The sequence below is a fragment of the Cupressus sempervirens genome, chromosome 9 (genome assembly GCF_028749045.1).
Source record: "Cupressus sempervirens isolate cs-2001-9-10 chromosome 9, ASM2874904v1, whole genome shotgun sequence".
NCBI lineage: Eukaryota > Viridiplantae > Streptophyta > Pinopsida > Cupressales > Cupressaceae > Cupressus > Cupressus sempervirens.
This window is the reverse complement of record NC_143126.1, coordinates 296,528,009-296,553,931: the sequence shown is the minus strand read 5'-3', so window position 1 is coordinate 296,553,931 and position 25,923 is coordinate 296,528,009. Positions and strand designations below refer to the sequence as shown.

The window sequence follows — 25,923 nt, the reverse complement described above, 5'->3', positions numbered from 1 at the left end:
TGGAGACAACTCTACACACCCGGTAAAAGGTATTGGATCATGTTCAATTCAACTAAATTTAGGTATTACTCTGCAACTTAAGAATGTTTTGTTTGTACCTGGTGAAAATAAGAAGTTTGGTCTCCATCTCCGATCTTGCTAACCAAGGGGTATCGAATCACCTTCGAAGAAGATAAGGTACTATCTTAGCCAAAGAATTCCAGTATCAAGAAAGTTATATCCATTGGAGTTAGAGATGGAAGTTTATATAAACTTTGTAACCATAAAAATTTAGCGCTAAATCATGAAGTATCGAACGCAATGAAATATGGCATAGAAGACTAGGTCATCTTCATTTCCGTGCCTTATCAGCTATAGGAAAAATAGTAACAGGGTTACCTAGTCTTAAACTTGATCATTTCGGCATTTGCAAAGTATGTGCCCTAGGTAAAAACACAAAAAGGTCCTTTCCCAAAAGTGAACACAAATCTAATTCTATACTTGAACTCATTCATACTGATCTATGTGATCCTATGTTTGTACCTTCCCTAAGTGGATGCCTCTACTATGTGATTTTTTTAGATAACTATTCTAAGAGAACTTGGATTTACTTCCTTAAACAAAAGGAATCAATTAAAGTGTTATCCAAATTCAAAAATTCAAAGCCCTAGTTGAAAACCAATCTTGACAGAAAATCAAAACCCTAAGATCAGATAATGGAGGTGAATACATCTCAGAAATTTTAAATTTTTTTTGCATTTTTGTTGAGATTAAGAGGGATTTTTCTGTACCATATAATCCACAACAGAATGTAGTCATAGAATGTGTTGGGTGGATATTTTGCAACCGACAATTTTGGGTAAAGATCCAGTTGCAAAATAGGATGGCCAGCCACAGTGTGTGAGACAAAGTCCCTCCTACCTTAAAGGGAAGGCTCCCCCGTCTCACCGTTCCTTGGATCAACTCCAGCTAAGCAAGAAGTCGAGAGATTTTGTTAAAAATGATGTTACCAATATTCTTACTTCTTAACTTTCAAGAACGAATCCACTTACTCGTGGAGCGAATAATGGACAGGGTGAATCTCTAACTACACTTCTATCTAAAGCTAGAAACGGTGATACCCAATAAACTAACACTAACTCAAAGGCTAGCCGAAAGTGTACCAATTTGGCTCTAAGTCTGGTTGTACTTCTATATGGAAAAAACTTTACGAATGGAGCACAAAGACTTCCAAAAGTAAAGATATCTTAACTCCATTACCCAACCAAAAGTTTCTACCCGAACATAACATATCTATATTAAATAATGCAATCCCAAACTACTTTCACTTATTTTTATAACATGACAACTACCTACATATTTCTCCTTTCCCTTTTATCAACCCCACCATGGCTAGAATATAATAAAACATGGTCAACTCAATTACCTTCTCCTAATTCCTAAGCCAAGCGCTGATTACAAGCTAGTGCATTAGTTCCTAGGTCCTATATTACCCATTTATCTAACCTCTTTACATTTTAAATCTGCACTTCCCCCTCAAGCGACTAACTTCCTAGGAAAAGGTGCAGATTTGTCCTATTGATGGGACGCCTAGGTAAAGGAATTCTGACCTTGATTTAAACCATCATCATACCATTTTCATGCGTTAATCTAAGCATAGGGTGCCTTGGGAAGTGAGTTTACATGCTGTTAGCTTTATCTTCCTTTGTTTATTTTAATCTTATTTAACATCCTCTCTTCACCTAACCACCCTTCCTCCTTCCTTAGCTTTATGCTCATGTGAGTGGAGAGGTGTGGCATGGGAAGATGGGGAGGGGCCACCACACATGTGGTTTAGAAGCAGGCCCAAGAGAGTCATCCCTTAATGTACCATGTTAAAAAAAAAATTGTGTTTACTTTGATACCTTTTAACAAATAAGATGGGTTCCCTAGGAAACTTGATAGTGATAAGACTACTAATATTATATATGTATATTATTATTTAAAAAAAAAAAAAAGATTTAATGTGTACAATTTTCTTGTCTGATGTGACGAGAGGACCAAGGCATTCACAAGATTTTGACTAGTCTCCTTATTAACTCTATAGGCTATTATGGTTAGTATGTTGTATGTTGTATTTGTTTTATTTTATTCATTTACTTTTCCTATGTTTTTGACTCCTTGGAATATTCCTGAATATAATATTGCTTTGTAATTGGGGAAGAGTTATTTCTCACTTTTCATACAAAATCTAGAGAGATGATTTGCATCTACAGCAAGGTTTTTACAAAAGTTTTATTGCATCCTCTCCTATATTCCATTTGATAGGATATGTATGTGGGGTTAATAGTGACTTAACTTGGATAGTATATTATGTTCAAATATTAGTTCTATTTAATCTACTTGAACTCATAATAAATAAACTCAATTTTCTAAGGACTTCTTCATACTAAGTGCTTGATATATTACATAAATTTCTGTTCCTTAGATTTGAACAAGGTCCATTAAAACATCGACTAATGCATTACTTATACTGGAACTCTAAATGAAATTTCTTATCAACTAACTACAATATGAGACTTCCTTACATGAGCAACCACAATTGCATTTTTCCATCCATGATTCAAAATTAGTTATGACTACTCTTCACATGAAACTCTCTTTCCTTTCATATATGACTAAGATGATAGGCAACTTTTTCTATTCCACTCTGAATACATAAAGATAAATTCTTATAATGCAAATGGTTAAGGGAACATCCAAATTACTTTCTTTCTACCTTGAAACCATTCTTCACAAAATGGAGAGTTTCTCTTGCAGCACAATACACAAACAACAATGAAAACTTTGCCCTTACAAATACAAAATTTTAATGACAGAGGAAGATTTCTCCTTCCAAATGCATTACATAATGACATATCCCGTTCTTGCTACTACATAATCATACATTTCTACAACATGGATAATGTGGAGAGAGACCCTCCAATACGTGTACAACGCACAAGGCAAGCTTTCTACTTCATCACATCTACAAGATAATCCCATCAATCTCTTTCCATTGCTCCCTTGAGCACAAAATCTGAAAATACATCACAACAAAACAACAAGGACCATGGGTGCTCACCACCCAACCATAGGTCTCCAAAGAGACCAGCCCCACGCTAGGGGAACAAGGCTCAAACCGGGTTTCACGTACAATCTTGCAAATGCATAAACATTACATTTCAAAACTTGAACAATTCCATCCCAAGGATATTTCACAATGGTTCACCAATGGAACCATAAACATAGGGTGAAGGTGTGCTTTCCAAATGGAGATTTACCATATCAAAACAATACCTGCAATAACAAATTTATGCCCTTTCGGGGCTTTCACCAAACAACAATATCATGCCCTTTCGGGCTTTCACAATCATCCTCCAAACACACTACCAACAACTATAGCTCCCTTGGAGCCCATACTCCATAAAACTTCCCTTTATACATCATGCGTCCCTTATCACCCCCAGCAAGATTTGAATGATTATGGCATACAATGGAGCCCATACTCCAAGATTCTCAATACATTTTCAAGCTCAACTAACCCCTTCACCCTAGACTTCTTTTTCCTTCCCAAAAGGGTGAGTGAAGCCTTCACACCCTTAACAACACTCATGCACAAAATCATGAAAACTCCCAAAACAAGAGAAGAATGAAAATCCAAACTGCATGCTCATCACAGCACAACACAAGATGATACAAGATGATATCACACATTTTCGTTAAAATGGCATTCTCACTAACCTACATGCACATGAATGTAATACCAAGATTCAACTTCAAAATGGAAGAAATTAACTTCATGGCAACAAACACCAACCTTGAATTCCTTTGCAAAATGAAAATGAAAGGTTGTAGAAGAGCTCCCTCCAAGCTTCCAAACCCTAGGTGTCTCTAAAGTTAGAGAGTGGGTAGACAACCTACTAATTTCATCCCTAATCCTCTAAAAGGGACCCCAAAACCCCCATTATCTAAAAATGGTCATAACATGAGCTGCCTTTTCTTACACCCTTGTCTCCTTCTAAAAATGTAGCCTTGACCAACTAATAGAGTGAAAGAAGTCATGTGAAACTCCAATTTTCGAATTGCTTTGAAAATGACTTGTTTGGAGGGTTCCCAAGGTCACCTAGGCCTACTAAAGGTTAGATTTAGACCCCCAACCCATACTACTATCATGTAGGCACTTATTTTTCACCATGGTAATCCCCAAGGACCACTTTATGATCCCCAAAAGTTAATGGAAAGTTGGAATTCGAACTTTAATGGATAGGGACTTATCCTAACACTTTTCAATGTGAGGTTAACTTGGATATTATGCTGGGGCTATGTTTAGGTTAGGTTACTTCCCAAAACCCTAAATGCCAAGTCATTTCCATGTGGACAACACAAGTGTCAAGTGACACAAACACAACATATTACATTTAAAATGACCTGTCTCCAATAATACATGCATTCAACTATCACTCACATACCATTCACATTACGAAATAAAACACATTACAAAGAGGTTTGGATCCTTCCATAGATCCAACCTCGGCCATGAGCCTTGGTCCCCCGTTAAATCCCATGGTCAAATTCTTGCACGCTAAACTCGAGCATCAGTAGTCCAAGAAAATCATATAAGCAATATATAAATAAGTGCAATAAATCACTTCACATTCAACATTAGGCTTGCATATTTCATCATTTCCAATTAACTTCCCTTCTCTAATCATTTTCTTATAAAACATTCAAAACATTAAAATACCAATCCCTACATATTAACGTTGATTCTTATGTAACATGATCAGATTAACATTCTGAACAACCTCATAATCTATTTTCTATCATAGTGATGAAATATTGAATTCATGACTATTAAGTTACAAGGCATGTGAGTTGGGTTCGTGTGCCTATCTAAATCTATCTTTTGGCACTAATTTTCACTTAAACATTACAATTTGACATTTCAAGTATTTCTATAATTTAGTTTCCATTAAAGCAATTGAAATAGTTTAGAACATGAATTGAAATTGTTAAATATATCAATTAGGTCATAATATGCAAACATAAGTGTAGATCATCAAAAATACAGATATTAAAATGACATAACCCTATAGTCTCAAAAGTGTATCAAAACATAGAATTAGAAGTATCATAATGCAAATATGTCATCTATACTATGACGGTTTGGGTGAGGCCTCACAGTAGTGCTACACAAACAAAGTTTTGCTGGCACAATTTCTCCATAGCTCTCTTGCATAAGAGAAAATATGATTTTTACAATGAGGGGGCACTCCTTTATATAGGCAAAGGAGTTGAGGAAAAAGTGAAAGAAAAAGTGCGAGCAACTCAATTGACTTTGACTCGGTCTAACTAAAAGAGAAATTATTGGGTTACATGCAATTGCACATGCAACTTGCATTACATGTAATTACACATTTTCATGTAATACATCCTCTTCAATTACAAACATGAAAGAAGAAGAAGAAGAAAGACGGAAAAGAATTGAAACACTCCTAGGGATTGTCCTGAAAGGCCTTGCACTTGGCTATGCTATCTCAGATGATAACAAGATTGGGAGTCCCTGTATTTTGTGCTACTGCATTCACCTTGATAACCATGGCATTGTGTCTTTTGATAACCTCTGACTCTCTTTGATAAATTGTTCGTTGTCATTTGAAAACTTGATGTGATCAAGCTTTTTGTCATTCAAGTAATCGTGAATTCTCCTTTGTAGATTGACACATTCTGGATTCTCTGACTCTTTGAAAACTTTCTTGATGATGTTCGGATGTAAACTCGGAATAACTTTCCATCAACACCTTTAACTTTTCTTTTTTTTTGAAGTAAAGTGCTTGGTGCATGGGAATGTGTGCCAATGAAGATTGATGATTCTAAAAAACATGACTTAGGTTTTCAAGATGTTATTGCCTAGAAAATGGATTACATGTATGTGCAACAGGTAATAAGGGATGGAAAGTGAGGTGAGATGCGAATGCGGATGGAGGATGAACTTTTACATTGAAGAGTGGATAACAGATGAGATGCGAAGTATGGAAAGATGCGAAAAATGGAAAAAACATGTATTTGCACATGAAGGCGTGAGTGCATATGGAGAGATGAAAATAAAAAATGGAAGAGGGACAATGAACTTTATAGTCATCTTTAGTGAAACAGTGAAATCAAAGTACATGGAAGATAAAAATGACATCTTTTTGACTTTTCAAAAAGTGACTTTAAGTCAAAAATGGGGTTTTGAGATGCAATTACACATAAGGCTTTTCGTGTAATGTGTCATGTGTAATGTCCCCTTTTTTAGCAGCTTCCTATAGTTGGCTAGATTAGTTCACCATTGTGACCCTCGTAAGCTAACAGTAGGATTTGAGGGTCTCAGTTATGTGGTTATAGGCTTTCCAACAGTGTATAGTGTGTTTTGGCTTCATTTGAGGGAAATACTATTTATAGTAAGTCAAATTTTTTCTTTCGATGAGCTCAGTTGAGTTAGAGAACTTGGGTGATGCTCTCAGTTTTTATTTCGGGTTTTTGGTTTGGGCTCCAAGAATCTTGGAGGGAGCGTCTATTTGTAGTAAGTCACCCCGTCAGTTCATTCATCAGCTTTCATTATCAAGATCACTTTAGTGTTGTTAGATTTCGAATCTGATGCTTCTTCAGTTGTTTCCACAAGACGGGTGAATTATTATTATTATTCATCTAAATACGCTGAGGTTGTTATTTTTATTGGTGTTGTTTGTTGGTCCCCTTAGTATCATAGCTCGTTGGAATTGGGACGAAATTTTTTAAATCGTGGGAACAAGAAACAATGGCCTTGGGTGTCGGAATTTTAAGTTATGGTGGAAAAGGTCATTTTCTGGAGCCAAAAGCAATTAATAAACTATATTAATAGCACTTTAATATTTTCTAATATTGTGTAGAGTGAGCTTCTTAAGTGGAGTTCTTTTGAGAAACCGGTGCCATTTGGAGATTATAAATATGAGGACATTTGATGAGAAAAGCATCCAATTATTTGATTATCTTATTTTACTCTTGTTGTCTTTATGACATTTCTGAGTTTGTGGTTTGTGCCCTTGCTGAAGTATAAGGGTCTGGATTGGAGAAGTACCAGGTAATTCACAGCTGAGGTATTGTGAAATAATTTTTGAGGAATTGTTTTGTTTTCCTAGTGTTCTTATTGTTGCTAGAAATCGTTATTTATTATTATCTTGAATTTGGTTGAGAGTTGTGAAGTTTGAAAATTATTCTGGGAATTGGAATTGCAAATTACTACTGAAGTATAGTAATTTGTCCTAGCTTCTCTTCTATTGTTAATTGTTTTTGAGAAGTGATTAAGTGTTGAAGAAAATCTTATGGGGGCGGTTTGGATATTTGTGACTGCTGCCATAAACTCTTATACCTACGTTGACTTGCTTATGGGCTGCGGTTACATGTTTGAGGCTTGAGATTGTTCTACCATAGTTTGCATTCACAGTCAGAGGGTTTGCATTCAGGATACCCCTATAATAACCTTGATTTGGTTTTAACTTAAACTAATATTCCTTAGTTACACATGTCTGACATTTTATTAAACATTTGGTAAACAACCTCTAATATCACTGAGATGATAACTTTCCTTGTATTTTGAGTTTATTGCTTTTGCATTTGAAACATATATGTCAAATGTCTGAATAAGTGGTATTGCTAGAAGCATAACCGAACAAGGTTATTACAGTGGTATCACATTAATTAACCCCTATGGCAGGGATATATTTACCACTGTAAATATATAGTCTTCTTGCTCAGTTGAGTTAGAGGAGTTGGGTGATGCTCTCGGTTTTTATTTGGAGCTTCCGGTTTGGGCTCCAAGAATCTTGGAGGGAGCATCTATTTATAGTAAGTCACCCCGTTAGTCTCATTCATCATCAGGATCACTTTGGTGTTGTCAGATTTTGAATCTGATGCTTCTTCAGTTGTTTTCGCAAGACAGGTGAATTATTATTATTATTCATCTAAATATGCCGAGGTTGCTATTTTTGTTGGTGTTGTTTGTTGGCCACCTCAGTATCATAGCTCATTGGAACTGGGCCGAAAAGTTTTAAATCGTGAGAATAAGAAACAGTGGCTTTGCGTGTCAGAATTTTAAGTAATCGTGAAAAAATGTCATTTTCTGGAGCCAAAAGCAATTAATAAATTATATCAATGGCACTTTAATATATTCTAATGTTTTGTAGAGTAAGCTTCTTAAGTGGAGTTCTTTTGGGAAATTGGTGCCATTTGGAGATTATAAATATAAGGACATTTGATGAGAAAAACATCCAATTATTTGATTATCTTATTTTGCTCTTGTTGTCTTTGTGACATTTCTGAGTCTGAAATTTGTGACCTTGCTGAAGTATAAGGGTTTGGGATCTACAGCTGAAGTATTGTAAATTTAATTCTAAGAATCCACAGCTGAGGTATTGTGCACTTTTGAGTTTTATTATCGTCTCCTCTTTCTGTATTAACTGTGGCTGAGGAGCATTTATATAACTTATTTGTTGCTGGACAAGGGTTTAGTCTGCAGATTGGAGTTTGTTTTGGGCAGCATTTGTAAGAGTAGACTGTGCACGCTAGATTGAAATTCGACCAGGCAACTTTCAGTTTGACTTTGCAATTACATTGTACGACAAAGACCAAGTTCTTAATTTGTAAAATTTATTATATATGACAGTTTGAAAGTAAATAGACTGGCTTCAAATTCTAATTTATAATCAGCCAACAATTAAATTCCCTTTTCATTATATTGCTATATGGTTTGTTGATGAATGAATTCAGAGGCTGGTGTAAATTATTTCACAATTGTTTATTGGCATTTGGTATTTATTTATGCAAAACTTATAAGGCCAAAATTAAGTAAATTTGTGATCAGTTTGCTGTACATCTTGATATTGTGTTTGAAAATTTAAGACATCATAGATTTAGTGGTAATTGGGTTGCTTACCAAGTGTTTGACAAAATGTCAAACCATTGAAAAGTGAAAGAAATTGATGCTTGATTTAGTTATAACTAGACAGGGTTATTACATCGTGCGAGTGAATGCGGCAAGTGAGATGAATGAAAATGGAAGTGGAAAATGAGATTGCATGCATGTGTAGATGGTGAATGAGATGGAAAACATGTAATCGCATTTGTCGAATGAGATGCAAAGTGTTGTGACATGGAAGATGGAAGTGAAACGTGATGATGCTTTCGCATCAAATGAAACAAGAACAAGTTCTTGGGAAAGAACTTGCAACTTCTCCAAAGTGGAGAAAACCGGAAAGCAAGCACACAAAACACAAAAACTTCAAAAGAAAAATGTACCTTTGGAAAATGACTCAAATATGTCAATATGCAAAGCACTTCAACACACAATTTCGAATTTGGAGTTTGGGGAAAAACCAAAAACATGAAAGTGAACAATTTCTTCATTTTTAAAGGAAAAATGCACTTTTTCTGGCATCAATTTCAACAAGTGGCAATCATCAAACAAAAACGTGCATAAAATTAGCAAGATAAGCACAAATTAAATAGCAAGAAAGAATATGTCCACTTACATGAAGATTAAGTGCCAAAAATGATGGAGAGAGAAGCTCCATAGTTGAAAATTTCTTCATAAACACTTGGACTCTTTCAAACTTTGCGATTTTGAATTGGAGAAGGCAACAAATGAGGCATTTTTAATGGTAGATGCCAAAAATGTACCCTACTATTGCTCTAAACTCCAGTGTTTTTGGTTGCACATGCATATGGGACATTTTTGACCAAAAACGTGATTCTCAAGGTGTGAGATCAAAATGTTTTGGCTTCTAAAAGCCAAAACATTTACCAAGATGCAATGTAGAACACATATAATGCCAAATCGATTCCTCTTTGGGCAAAAACGTGAGCCATAAATGGATTTATTTGAAGATTTTACCAAAAACGTGCCCTTGGATGGAGCTTGAAAAATCGTTTTTTAGCAAGATGAATCCATTTTCAATGTTAGAAAATCCACTAATAGGCAAAAACGACCCTATTGGAAAAGATCTCATAAAAAACTATGAATGAAATCTCCCACAATCTTCAAAATCGGGTTCTTGGAGGCTTTTTGCATGTGTTCTTCCAAAAACGGGTTTTTTGGGAGCAAATACATGAACTTTAGTGCAAATCACACCTTTTAGGAGGTAATGCATGTTTTAAAATATGCATTAGATGCAAATCACATCATTTGGGATGGATTGCATGTTTTAAAAACTCCTGATGATGCAAATTGCGCCTTTTAGGAGGCATGACATGTTTTAAAATATGCATTTGGTTTGAAAGCTCACCTTTTTGAGTTGATTGCATATTTTAAGTGAAAGCTTACATTTTAGAAGCAAAAGCATATTTAAGTTATAAAACTCATCTTTTTGATGTCATTGCACATTTCAAGTGAGTTTATATGCAATGACATCAAAAAGGTCCACTTTTGATGACCTTATGTTTTTAAGTTGAATTTTATATGCAGTGACATGTAAAATGCCCACTTTTGATGGATTTTACATGTAATGGCATAAAAATGTCTACTTTTGATAACTTAAAGTGATTTAATAAACATGTGTCAATTTAATTTCATTAAAATGTAACTTAAGTGGGATATAAACCATATTTACATATCATATTAAAAATATAACATGTAAATATTATTTTAAAAGTAACATTTAAATGAGCATTTGATTTAAATCTCAAAAATTAAACTGAACTATATAGTTAATATAGTCACTTTAAGTGAAAAATCAAGAAGTAACTGAACTTAAAATTATAACATAAAGTGCACTATAGTTACTTTAAGTGAAAAATTTGAATGATAAAGTAACTTAAAAACATAACATAAAGTGAATTTAAGTTATATTTTTCAAAAAGTGAATGTCAAATTAAAAATATAAAATGATATTTTTAATTCGTGTTGTTGCATCAAAAAGTCCACTTTTTGAGCACTAAAACAACCATATCTATTGATTGACAACTCTGATTATGCTCTAGGTTAGATCAAATCGAAGGGGAAAACGAAAGCCATGACTTTAGCAAGACCAAAAGACTAAAAACCAACAAATGCACTCTCAAAAACAAAGAAAATGACGATGAAGACTTCAAAAATCAAGCAAAGGCTCGACAAAATTTCAAAACAAAAAAGACTTGACAAAAGTCTCAATTCGATATACGAATTGGAGTTGATTGATCAATCAATATTAAGCAATTGAATATCAAATTCAACTTAGAAAGATGTGAGACTAGTTTGAAAAAGTTTTGAATTGTTACCTGCATTTTGTGGTGCTGCATTTTTGTCACCACAAAATGTAGGACAACAAAATAGAAAAACAAATCAATTATTGAATCAGCCAGAGCTATGATGCATGATCAAAATCTGCATACCTCTTTTTGGGCTAAAACCTCTAGTAGTGTAGTTTATATTTAAAGTAGATGTCTTCACTCAATATTGGAAAATACAATTCCTGGAGAAGTATTTACAGGCAACAAACCAGACTTAAGCCACTTAAGAATATTTGGGTGTCTTGTTTCTATTCATATTCCTAAAGAAAAGAGAACCAAATAAGAACCTTTTGGAAAGAAGGGCATATTCATCAAATACAATGAATTAACCAAAGGTCACAAGGTCTATGTCCCTGGACAAAGAACCATTGAAATCAGTAGAGATGTAAAATTTTAAGACATTGCCTTTAATCTTTACAAGAACATTGATGAATCATTCTCAGAACCAACTACTGAATTAGATGAGAATCCCTCTGTAGCAAATGAGAGGGAGAATGACATTGAACATATTACACCTTCCATCCCAAATTCAGAGAACACTAAAAATTCTAACAATAAAAAGAGACCACTTTGGGCAGAGAAATGATAGAAGATAATCATATAGAACCTGATGAAGGAATCAGAGAAAACAAGAGAACAAGGAATCATTCATGCTATGTAGCACTACTCTCTAAACTCATCAAAATAGAACTTACAAATGTTGAAGAGTGTTATCATGCAAGTCCTAGAAAGATGCAATGATTGAAGAATACCAATTCATATTAAAAAATGATGTGTGGGATGTTGTACCCAGACCCAAAGATAAATCAGTTGTTTCTTCTAAATGGCTATACAAAATCAAGCATTCTCCAAACAGTAGCATTGAAAAATACAAAGCCAGATTTGTAGCTTGCGGATTCTCTCAAAAGGAAAGAATAGATTATGAAGAAACATTTGCCCCAGTTGCCTGATACACGTTTGTTAGGTCCATCATAGCTACTACAACATCTAAAAGGTGGAAGATACATCAAATTGATGTCAAAACAACATTTCTAAACAATGAAATTGAAGAAGTATATATTGAGCAACCAGAAGGGTTTATTACTCATGACAAAAATTATCATATTTGTAAACTAAAGAAAACACTGTATGGTCTTAAACAAGCACCTAGGGCATGGTATGAAAGAATAGACAGCTATCTCTCAAAACTAGGGTATTCCAAAAATAAAGCTGATCCTAACATATACTTCAAAAGGATTGAGGATGGTATGATTATTCTTGTATTATATGTTGATGATTTACTAATAACAGGTGAAGAATATCTTATAGCTAAATGCAAACAGGAACTAACAGCAGAATTCGACATGAAAGATCTAGGACTTCTTCATTACTTCCTAGGTCTAGAAGTCTGGCAAGAGGAAAACTACATTTTCTTAAATCAAGCAAAAGACACTGTTGATATTTTAATGAAATTTGGAATGATGGATTGTAAACCTGTAACTACTCCTATGGAAGCAAATCTATATAAACTGAAGAATGACGGAGTTGAATCTGAACCTACTGATCCAACTTACTACAGGCAGATTATCGGGTTACTAATGTACTTGGTTAACACTCGTCCTGATATCTGTTATGCAACTAATACATTAAGTCAATTCATGTGTGAACCAAAGAAGATACATCTTACAGCAGCTAAGCGCATCTTACGATACGTACAAGGTTCAATTGGTATGGATCTTAAATATGATCAAGTTGAAATCAATCTTCATGTATATTCAAATTCTAATTGGGTTGGCAGCTCTATTGATCGTAAGAATACCACAAGATGTTGTTTTAGTCTTGGGTCAGCAATGATTCCTTGGTTTAGCAGAAAACAATCATTAGTAGCCTTAAGCTACACTAAAGCAGAATATATAGCCTCTTCCATGGGAGCCCGAGAAGCAGTTTGGTTGACAAAATTGCTAGTTGGATTGTTCAAGAAACCTTTAAAGCCCACAAGTTGTATCATTCACTGCGATAATCAAAGTTGTAACAAGCTTTCGGCAAATCCAGTTTTCCACAATCGATCTAAGCATATTGAAATGCCTTATCATTACATTAGAGATATGGTAGATCAAGATGTTATCAAACTAGAATACATAAGTACAAATGAGCAGACAACAGATGTCCTTACCAAACCTCTTGCTAAGCTCAAATTGGAATATTTGAGAGGAAAACTTGGTATAATAAAATTGTAATCATAAATATTGAAATTAAGTTTCAATTTTGTTATTCATGTGTTTATGCTTCTATTTCATAGTTGCATTAGATATGTAATGAAAGGTGATGATCTTTCATTGACATATATATATATATATATATATATATATATATATATATATATTCAAAAGGTAATCATTGTAAGGTGACGATCTTACAAATGGTAGAGCTGTTATCATGATAGATTATGTTGTTATCCAGAAGTCATTGATAACGAACGTATTATCATTAGACTACATTTAGTTTTTATCCTAGAGTGTTGGAGATCATAATACTTGTCATGATAGAGTTCATGACATTGTGATTACAGTTAATTTGACAAGTCACTACTTTAGAGTGTTAAAGTCAGATAATTTGTTCTTTGGATAGATATCATTAAAGTTGATACCATTTTGGAATTCAAGAGTTCATGAGAAATTTTGATATTTCACTTCTCCCTTGCTAAGAGGGAGTGTTAAAGTGTAGTTTCAGTAGAAGTGAAGTACACGTTATATTAAGTATATGAATCTGTGATTACTACATTCACATATATATATACACACACACACACACACACACATTCTCACTACTATGTGCTTTCTAATTATCCTCATATACTTATATTAATCATTGTAATATATATATATATATATATATATATATATATATATATATATATATATATATATATATATATATATATAATGTACAATTGTGAATTGATAGTTCTTGATCGGATCTATTAATCACATCTCTGTCGGCTTAACCAATCAAGTTCATGGCCCCATAAGGCCATGACTCTACGTGGCCTTTGGCCGTGTAGAGTGATGTCCCTACGGGGACATGAGACTCTACTTTCAGTATATATATCAGATTGATCGCTGGGAGACTATCATCAATAAAACAGGTAATGCATTAGTTTCAGCAGCGATCAGATACACGGCACAGTTTGTTTACATACAATCCAGTTATATAGTATAAACTGCAGGTTGAAAGTAACAGATATTATAGAATACTTTGAGTATTCATATAAGAATATCACTGTCATATAACAGAAGTCTGAATTTAATTCAGTCATCCATAAGAGTTATATTTCAGTGTCTTGTCTTTAATATTAAAAGGAATAAAAGAAGATATCAGTATATCTCTATCAGAGATCCTATAAACTTTCACACCCTTGAGTCGATGAAGGCTCTCAATATGCAACGTAGCCTTCTCTAAATTGATTGCAGGTCTTGGTCTTTCCAATGCAGGCCCTACAACTTCAAACACAGGCCTCCAACTAGTTGGCGCTGCCTGATAAACTCCAATGCCAGCAATATATAAGACTAGCAGCTCCTCAAATGCTCACCAAAATCATCCAGAATATGATATGCCAACCTTAATCAGTCTTTCAGGCACAGTAGGTACAGAAATGAAAGACATTTATGCAGCCCTCAGATATGCAAAATGAACTTCTTCAATTGCACATATAATTTGCATTCCAATATCAGAATTTAACCACCAAATTCTTCAACACACAACTACTTCTCCCAGCTATAGGAAGCACAGTAAGGAGACTACAATAATCTTAGATTTATAATTCTCCAAATTAAATCCAAAATAATTCCAGCAAGATATCAACCAAAAGGAATAAATTGATAGTTGACAGCGGGTCTTATAGAAACAAATGAAGAAGTTACAATTGGTGATGACTCTACTCACTCTGTAAAAGGAATGGGACCTGCACCATAAATTTGAAATTTGGAAATTCTATTCAACTTTCTGGAGTTCTTTATGTACCAAGTATTAAGAGGAATCTAATATCTATATCCGCACTTGAAGATGATGGCTTTAGAATTGCATTCATGGAAGGGAAAGTACTAGCATGGCCTAAAAATTCAACCATTAAAAGGGCTCTAAGAATAGGAGTAAGACAAGGACTTTTATATGAGCTATGTGCTAAGACAAACCTTACACTTGTACATGAGACCTTAGATTCAAATGAAATATGGCATAGAAGATTAGGTCATATTAACTTCTGTGCCCTAACATCAATGAAAAAGGTAGTAACTGGAATGTCCAAGTTAAGACATATTCACAATGAATTGTGTAAAGGTTGTGCCTTAGGGAAAAACACTAAAAAGCCATTTCATCATAGTTTGAGCAAAACTAAAGAAGTGTTGGAACTAATACATTTTGATCTATGTGGACCCATGTCTATACCTTCTATAGGAGGATTCTTGTACTATTTGATATTTGTTGATTATTTCTCAAGGAAGACATGGATATACTTCCTTAAATGCAAAGAATCTGAAGAGATTTTCTCTAAGTTCAAAGAATTCAAAAATATCACTAAAAACTCCTCCAGTAAGAATATTAAAATTCTGAGAATAGATAATGGGAAGGAGTATACTTCTGAAATATTTAAAGAGTTTTGCAAACTCGCTGGGATTAAGAGGGAGTTCACAGTCCCTTACAATCCTCAACAAAATGGGGTTGCTGAAAGGAAGAACAAAACTATTATAGAAGCTGCTCGCGCTACGATTTTTTATCAAAATTTGAGTATGTTCTTCTGGGCTGCAAAATCCAATACAACAGTTTATATTCAAAATAGATGTCCTCACTCACATTTGGACAATAAGACTCCTGAAGAAGCATTTTTTGGAAAGAAACCTGCCATCAGTCCTAAGGAAAAGAGGACTAAGTTAGAACCTTTTGGAAGAAAGGGTATTCTCATTGGTTTTAGTGAAACAGTAAAAGGATACAGAGTCTACATTCCTGGACAAAAACAAAATAACTAAGCAGAGATGTCATCTTTGAGGAAGACATTGTTTTCAGAAGAGCCAAAACCTTTGATGAACTATATACATTTGATGTATCTCCAGAAGAGACTCTTGCTTCTGAGATTCAAAGGGAGTTTCCTGAAGAGACTTCAATTGAAACTGAAATCCTTCCAGAGACTCAAGAAGACAGTCTTGATCACTCTAAAAGGCTACTTTGGGCAAGAAAAATAATACAGGAAGGAGATAGATTCGCAACCCCTTCAGGAACCTTCCGAGAAAGCAAGAGACCTAGAAAATTGACATATAATGCTTTTTGTGTGAGAGCTTGAATCATGAACCTTCTAGTACTTCTAAAGCACTTAAAACATCAAGCTTGGAAAGACGCCATGGTGGAAGAATACCAGTCTATACTAAAAAATGATGTTTGGGACATAGTTTCGAGAACTAAGGAAAAATTTGTTGTGTCTTCAAAATGTCTCTTCAAAGTTAAGTATGCTGCAGATGGCAGCATTGAAAAACATAAAGCTCATTTTGTGGCTAGAGATTTTTCTCAAAAGGAAGGAATTGACTTTGAAGAAACCTTTACACCAGTTGATAGGTACACTTTTGTTAGAGTTGTAATAGCCATCACAGCAACCAAAGGTTGAAAAATCTACCAAATGGATGTAAAAACTGTTTTTCTTAATGGAAAAATAGAGGAAGAAGTATACCTGGAACAGCCAGAAGGATTTGTAACTCATGATGTTGCTTCTTATGTTTGTAAATTGAAGAGGGCTCTATATGGACTTAAACAGGCTCCCCGGGCCTAGTATGAAAGGATTGACAAATACCTTTTAAGTCTTGGATTCACCAAGAATGTGGCTGATCCAAATCTCTACTTCAAGGTAACTAAAAGTGATATGTTAATTCTAATTCTTTATGTTAATGATCTTCTAATTACAGGGGAAGAACATCTTATTAATTAGTGTAAGTAAGATTTGGCTTCTGAATTCGATATGAAGGATTTAGGAATTCTTCATTACTTTCTTGGTTTGGAAGTACACCAGAAGTTTGGTAATATCTTTCTACATCAAAAGAAGTATACTATTGATATTTTGAAAAGATTTGGAATGTGGGACTGTTGACCTCTATCTACACCTATGGAAACCAACCTTCACAAGCTAAAGGAAGCAAGTGCTGAGTCCAAACTAGTTGATCTCACCTTATATGAACAGATGATTGGGTCCTTGATGTATCTTGTAAATACTCGACCTGATATTTGCAATGCAGTGAATGCATTAAGTCAGTTCATGTGTGAATCTCGTGAGATTCATCTTGTTGCCTTGAAACATATATTGAGGTATCTTCAAGGTACTATTGGATATGAACTTAAATATGAGAATACCTGCTTGGAGTTACATGGATTTATTGATTCTAATTGGGCCAGAAGTGTAAAAGATTGGAAAAACACATCTGGATGCTGCTTCAGTTTAGGATCAGCCATGATTTCTTGGATCTGCAGAAAGCAAGCTTATATTGCTCAAAGTCCTATTGAGGCAGAGTATATTGCAATAGCTATGGGAGCTAGAGAAGCAGCGTGGCTTCGGAAGTCGCTTTCTAACTTGTTTGGTGAACCTATGAACCTACCACTATTCACTGTGATAATCCAAATTGTATCAAGTTATTTGTGAATCGGGTATTTCATGATAGATCCAAGCATACAGAAATTCCTTACCACTACGTAAGAGACACCGTGGAAAGAAGAGCTATTCAATTAAAATATATTAATACAGGTGATCAAATAGCTGACATTCTCACCAAGGCTCTCCTAAAGTGAAAATTGATCATTTCAGAAAGAAACTTGGCTTGATTGAAATGTAAGTTTATGAGATTGAGTCTCAACTTTGTAAATTTGTATTATTTAAATAAAGATGTTTAAAGTGTAAACTCTTTTGTCATATGTGTGACTCTGTGACTCATGGGCCTACCCTATGTTCATTATTTAAGGAGATAATATTTTATAATGGAATATTGATTCTGATAATATAAAGTGATGACTTTATTATTAGGATTACTATCATGATGAATATCATGTGACTTGATATTCAAGGAAAATCATGATAGTTAAAAGACCATGTTGATGGATATCATGTGACTTGATATCTGTTGAAAATCAATATGTTCAAATTCATGGTGGATATTATGTGACTTAATATCTATGGATATACCATGATCTTTTATTGTGGATATCATGTGACTTGATATCTGTATACACACCATAACTAGAAAGAATGTCACGAGACTTGATTTTCTTATATATATCTTGAGGATATTACTTTTCATATAAAGAAGAACATATATATATATATATATATATATGCACTTTGTCTTCCCTAGCTAAGAGGGAGTGTTAATGTATTTAGCTTCGGTCTAACATTAGTGTGAGAAGTACATACTTATGTATATATGCACAACAACATGATGCACACATTGTTATGCATATATGCATATGTACATTTTGTTGCACTGTTCATAGTCTGCAACCGATGAGACATATATATGTTCCAAGATCACTAAGGCGTGATTGAGATTCTCTTTGGTTCCTTTGATGTTTAGAGCTTGGTTGATCTATCCTTTATATTGGGCCATAGATGTAAGGATTGGTTATACATTTAAAACACTGTGTTAAGATAGTAACTAATTATGTGCATTAGTTAACCATGAACGGGTGTGGGGATGAATGGCCATGTCTCCCACGTCCATGTCTCCCGTGGGAGACATGGCCATTCATCCCCACACCTCTTCCGTTGGTATTTATCCAATCTGCTCAATGTAATCTTGGCATCGTAATCTATTAATGCAAGCACTCCAAAAGGATCAAAGATAATTCTGAGTTTCATATAATTCATTTCTATTATTACTGCACTAACATTTGTAGATTCTAGAAGCAATTAAAACATGGGTGATATTGTTTGTACCTGCAACAAAATTTTGCTATCAGTAAAATCTGGTAATAAACTTCACATGTGTCAACCCTTCAACAATACCCAAAGCCCAAGAGTTCATCCATTCAAACCTCGGTCATGGATCTCAAATGTGATGGCGAGATAAAGCATCAACAACTACGTTTTATGTTCCTTTGGAAATGTTAAAGTCATAAGATTGCAACTTGCTCACCCGTTTCTATTGATGTTTATTAAGATCCTACTGCCCTAGGAAATGTCTCAAACTATTGTGGTCCATTTTAACAACAAACTTACTGGTCGCTAAGTACTGCCTGAACTTGTCTAATGCATGCATAATGGCTAACATCTCTTTTTCGTATATATTGTATCTCCTCTTAGGACTTCTTAGCTTCCATCTCTCAAATACAATTATTGTATCTCCTCTCAGGAGCTCTTGGCTTCCTTCTCTCAAATGCAATTGGATGTTTGTCCTGCATCATGATTTCTCCAATCCCCTCACTTGGAGCATCGCATTGCAACTCAAATGGTTTGATGAAATCTGACAATGCAAGTATTGGACAAGTAGTCATAAGTTGTTTGAACATCTGAAAATAGTCCCATGCTTCCTGAGTCCAAACAAAATCTCCCTTCTTGGTCAAATCTGTGAGTCATGCTGCATCTCGTGAATAGCCATTAACAAATCTATGGTAGAAACTACATAAGCCCAAAAACCCTCTAGCCTACGTAAGATTCGCAGGTGTGGGCCATTCAATATTTCCTTGACCTTGTCAGGATCTATATGCACTACCTCTGCATTGATGATGTGGCCTAAGTACAATGACTATTATGCCCAAGTCACACTTGGATTCCTTGGCATATGACTCCTTGCTATGAATACCCAAGAGTGTTTCAAGATGTACAATATAATTCTTCCATGTTTTGTTGTACACCAATATGTCATTAAAGAAGACCAGCACAAACTGCCTCAAGTGTGAACGAATTTCCTTGTTCATCGTGGTATGGAATGTAGCAAGTGCATCAGTTATCCCAAATGGCATAACCACAAACTCAAAATGCCCACAATGACAATGAAATGCCATCTTCTCAATATCCTTTTCCCTAACACAAATCTAATGACACCTTGACCTCAAATTAATCATGGAGAAATATTGGGCACCATGTAACTCTTCTATCAGCTCATCAATCGTAGGGATAGGATACTTATTTTTGATACTCCTCTTATGCAGTAATTTGTAGTCAATACACATTTGCAAAGTTCCATCCTTTTCCTCGACAAAGACCACATATAAAGAAAATAGGGACTTACTAGGCCTAATCTGTCCCGTTGAAAGCAACTCCTTGATTGTTCTCTCTATCTTGTCCTTGAGCTGCTTGGGATGCTTATAAGAAGTAACTATCACTTGCTTAGTGCCCCCCTCCAACTGGATGGATGATAATTGATATACTCCATCCCTCTGTCTAGAGGTCTACCTGGTGGAATCTCACTAAATACCTTGGTATGCTTAATTCTCAACTCTTGTATGTTAGGAAGATAAATAAGATTTTTTTGTTGCTTTATTGGCATCAAAATGCATTCTTCTACCCACTCAACCATGTCACGACGCATGAGCCATTCCATCCTCCTTAAAGATATAGTCCTACAACTAGTGTCTCTGAGGGCCTTTAACACATGGGTCTTCCCATCCTTTTGAAATCTCATTTCCATGACACGAAGGTTAAGGTAAACCCACTTATGTCATGAAGCCATGTCATTCCCAATACCATATCAGTATCTCCAGTGTTTACCACATAAATCTTGGCTCTTAATTCAAAGTTATTCAAACAAATGGGGAGATGTGAGATTATCTTATCACACTTGAAAGTGTAGCCATGTGCAACCTTCACTGTTATTCCCTCAAAGTTCTTTGTTTGTATACCACGCTCCTCAACCAACCTAGCATCAATGAAATTATGTGTAGCATAATATCAATCAAGGTGATGATTGTTTGTCCAGCTAGAACTCCCTACATCCTAAAAGAGCCTTTGTGCTGAATACTAGTGAAATATGCCTCCTTAAGCTTCACTTTAGTCTCCACTTCTACCTCATGCTCGGACTTCTCTGATTCGGAATCCTCATTATCTGTTTTTTATCAGATTATGAATCCTCATGAAAAACCCACATAGCTCGATTGGCCTTCTGCTTAGGCCTCGAGGGACAATCATGGTTTGCATCATATGGCCCTTTGCAATAGAAACACACTTTATTCTTAAATCATTTAGAGTCTCTCAATTAAAGGGGGCTACTGAATTCCCCTTTTGGTTTGCATTGTCTTCTTTCTTGGAAAATTTCTTCTTGTCACAGTATGAAGAAGATGCTTTTGATGAAAACTTGCTCGAGGGTGCTGCAAGTTCCATGCTTCAAGCCTTTTTCTTGCTGCATGCAGTGTTGGTGGATCAATGGTTTTCAATCACCCTTTCAATGGTTCCATCAGATCTTCAGTGAACAGGACCACCAATCTTCTTTCTCTAATATCGGGAACCATAACTGATAACTTCTGCAAAACAGCAACAAATGTTTCAAGAGCTCCATGTTGCTTCAGTTGTGTTGACTCTCAGAAACCCACTTCAGGATCCTTAACATCAGATCTCTATATCAGTCTATCAGTGAATTCATCATAAATAGTAATGAGATTATGACCAAGAGTGACCAAACTATGGTACCACCATTCATGAGAAGCTCCCTCCAAGTGTAGTGTAGAAAATTTGATGACATCCTCTTTAGGCATTGGTTTCAACAAAAGGTAGTAATCAAGCTTTTGTACTCATGCCCTAGTTGTACACTTATTACTACCATGAAAATGAGCGAATGTGATCTTACCAAAAACTTGCTCCTAATTGTTTTGCGGGAGCATGATGTTCGTTTCTTCCACCATTTCTCCTATTCCTTTGATTCATGAATTGATCAAAGGTCCATTGTTCTCTCATATCAAGGGGTAAGGTATTATACTCCAAGTAAACTTGGCTAACTTCATCTCCAAAAGGTACAGCTGCAGAAACTTGTGGCTGTTCTTCTCTTTGCATAAAGGTAGGAAAAAGAGGTCTTGAGGCTGATCCTCTAGTGATTGCTGCATGTTGGATAGTTCTTTCTCCTTCGCGGTTACCATTGTTTCCATTGACTCCACTTTCAGCTATGTTATGGTACTTGTGGTAATTTTGGGTTATTTCTTGATCCATTCTTGCAAGCGTGTTATCATATCAATCATTCCATCGAAGTTATTTTCCTTTCTCTCTTCCTTTTCCTCTGAGGAAAGTCTAGGGCCTTCTGACATGGTTTCAACTGCTTTGCCAATATCCCTTTCTCTTACAGCCTCTGAAAATGTCTCTAATTCAAGCACTTATGGATTTTGATACTGCTGTCTTCTTTGTTCCCTAGTATGATATCTAATTTTTCTTTCACTCACCATCAGCTAACTGATCGCATGATTGCAGGTAAATGGATCTGATACAACTGTAATATCCCTTGCTAATATAGGTATAAAATGAAGAATTTACACTCAAGGAATATTGTTGAATGCTTTGTATGCACACTGATTTCTATTACAAACTGGTTGCAGTTGTTGTAGAAAAATATATGACAACTAAACATGAACAAATACACCTTAAAACAGGCGTATACATTTCATCCAACACTTATCATACATGCTTCAGAATAAGAAAATCTGAATATTGATCACTGTTGTTATAAAGTTCTGATAACAAATTTCAGACTTGCAATATGCCAAATATCATTTATTTATTCAAGTACAATGAGGTGTTACTGAACTCTAATGACTGCCCCTAAAATCTGAATACAAGTTGCTCAGAAAATTCACATTGCATGAGCATTATGAGACCAAGACCTGATTTAATGATGCCAATGGAACGAGATGCCTCCAACAATGATTACAAATTTTTATTGGAATTTTTGGAACCCTCTATGATGAAATCACCCACTTTGCCACTGGCTGCCCCTAACCTTGTCTTGCAACTTTTAATATTAATAAATGTAGCACATTGGCACCTTCAATATGTGCTGGAAATGAAGTCCTTGACCTGAGAAATTTATTGGACGAGAATGATATGCCTCCTCAAACGGACACAACGAACAAAAATGTGGTTCTCATAAGGTCTGATCAACCTCGATGGAAGCTAGTGTTAAGGTCTGAAAACCCCCTTCAAAGCTCATAAAAACATCACCAAGATGTCCCCAAATGGAGTGCCAATTTGCCCTCTAAGAGGTGGTTGCTAAACTGAAATCAATCAACATGAATATGAAAACTTTCCAAGCCAAACTTCATGAAAACTGAAACAAAGCTCAATAAGCCCAATGTGAAAGACTGAAGTGTCTTCCACCGCAATGCGACCCTTCGAAGGATCTTTCACCACCTCAATTATGCCAATCAAAGAGAGTTATCATTCTCTATGACTCAAATGAAACTGCGAAAACCCTTGGCTCCGCAAGCTATCAAGCAAGAGATGTCAAACATTGGATGCTAAGCAATGTGACCCCCCTCCTATTTATTCTTTTACTCCAAAAGGCCAGCCTCCTTCTAGAAGCAATAAAATAATATTCAATTGCACTTTCTAGAAGATTCCCCCTTTTAAAATAATATTTTATATTTGCACTTTTATAATATTAAAATATCATTATAATATAAAATGCAAATAACATGATATTATTAAAATATAATGTCTCATCCAAACCATATAAAACCAAACAAGAAGCCAAAGTGATTGCACAGATGACCCTCTCATCAACTCCTTGCCCTGCAAGTGTTCAATGAGAGGCCAAACTCTGTCAAATCTGAGCACTAGTGAGAAGGGGACTTTACACTTCAATGGAATTTTTAAAAATATATACTCTTCGTGTGCATCAAAACACAATTTAAACTCTGTGATTGAATAATTCTTGAGCAAGAACTCTCTTGGAGTATGTTTTTTTAAAATCTTCACTCTTCATGTATTGATAGATATTACAATAGAATAAGATCCTCATCTAGTGGGATATGGCACTTTGTTTCAAACATTTTCATAGTAAATATAGTTTGAACTTGGAAGCATATAATTTTATTAAAGGACTTTTTTTGTGAATATTTACCTGGTCAATTTTTCCTAGCCAGGACATATTTAGCTTCATGGTTGTATTTTTATCAAAGTGCAAGTTGTAAATCTATTTTCCTATTTGACTATATCTCTGTTTTCCCCCCTAGGAAGAATTTCTTAGGCTCATGGTTGCACATATATGAAAGCAGAAAGGTACATTTTTTTCCAATTTGATAGTCATACAACCAGTCCTCCGTGGACTGTAACTGTATCCATATGATAACATGATATCACCTTACTATGGCACTTCTATATTCATGCATAGTTAAGGACAGAAAAAAGCAACCCTGATTACTTTAACCCATCATCATCTGACTAATTTTGAAGTACTGAGGCTCAAATAAAGTACAATGGTTTCGCAAATGAATGGAACAAGGAATTTGAGTTGATTGATTTTGATTTTCTCATATTTTTGTATTTTTATTGTGCATCTGCAATATAATAAGGTTGTATATTTGTCTATAACAAGTGTGGTGTTTGGGAAGGTTTTCTAGTTGATACTACTTCAAAGGCTTTTGACTTGAATTTGAAATGATTGTAGAGGCAAAATGGCATTCTAGAGAAGACGTGCAAAAGGCCTTGACATTTGCAGAGTACAATAAAACACAAAAATCATCGGCTTTTAGAGTACACCAGATTTGTGATGGCACAGGGAAAGGCCAAAACCTTTTCGAAGACTTCAATGTTGAGACTAGAGAGCTTGCTCCTATGTTTGTTCCAGGTCCCTTTGCCATTGCTCATCATTTGATTTCTTCATGGGCAAACAACGTTGTAGATTTATTGGAGAGATGAATAATATTTATATACTGTAACAAGGTGAAAAATTATGTTTTATTGTTGTGATTTGCAGTTTCACGAACTTGTCCATTATGTGAATTAGAGCCATGCGCCCTTATAAAATATCTTTATTTTTTGGTGTTTTTGTATGCTATTTTTATTTATGTAAAAGTTGAACATCTATTCTTTAATAGTTTGAGGTAGAATACTCACTTTTACAATACATTCATTTTTCTCTCTATAATGTTACAAGGAGGTAAATCACCCTACTTTTAATTAATAAAATTTCTTGAATTAGAGAAATGTATGATTTAATGTTATGTATATATTTTTATTTTTATTCCAATTTGAGATTTATAGACTAGAATTCTTGGTTTGCATTACGATGTTATCAAATTGGCCAAAAACCTTTGGGTATGATTCATTTTGGAATTAGATTTGAGTTCAGTTTTCTGTTACATTTGTTTAGAAGGTATTTTTCACATGGATTCATTTTGAAATTGGAATCATTCATGAGGGTACCTGCATGATTCTAGCTATGTCAAGGCTATTTTGGGGTGAATCCAACTGTGGGTGACAATTTTAAATTTTTTTGATAGACTTTTAACCATCAAAATTGTGCAATAGACCCTAAATAGATGCTCATTTCAACTTGCATTTTGTTTTATAAGATAGGGAAAGAAAAACTGTACATTTTGTTTGACAAGCAAGCAAAGACATTATAAAGTTCACAGACACTAGAGTAAGCACTGCCACAAAGCAACAACACTTTTTTTTTTTTTTTTCATTTATGACTTTTTGAATTAGATAGCCAA

General features: G+C 34.8%; 1 protein-coding gene across 1 annotated transcript in view; it reads left to right on the top strand.

Annotated features, from left to right (window-relative positions):
• NUDX19 (nudix hydrolase homolog 19) overlaps positions 1 to 25,333 on the top strand; it is a 134,044-nt gene extending 108,711 nt beyond the window's left edge. The window contains exon 6 of the mRNA XM_089799885.1: positions 24,873 to 25,333. Coding sequence (XP_089656011.1) covers positions 24,873 to 25,123 — 251 coding nt within the window. The 3' untranslated portion in view covers positions 25,124 to 25,333. The remainder of the gene's footprint in view (positions 1 to 24,872) is intronic.
• Positions 25,334 to 25,923: the final 590 nt, after the last annotated feature.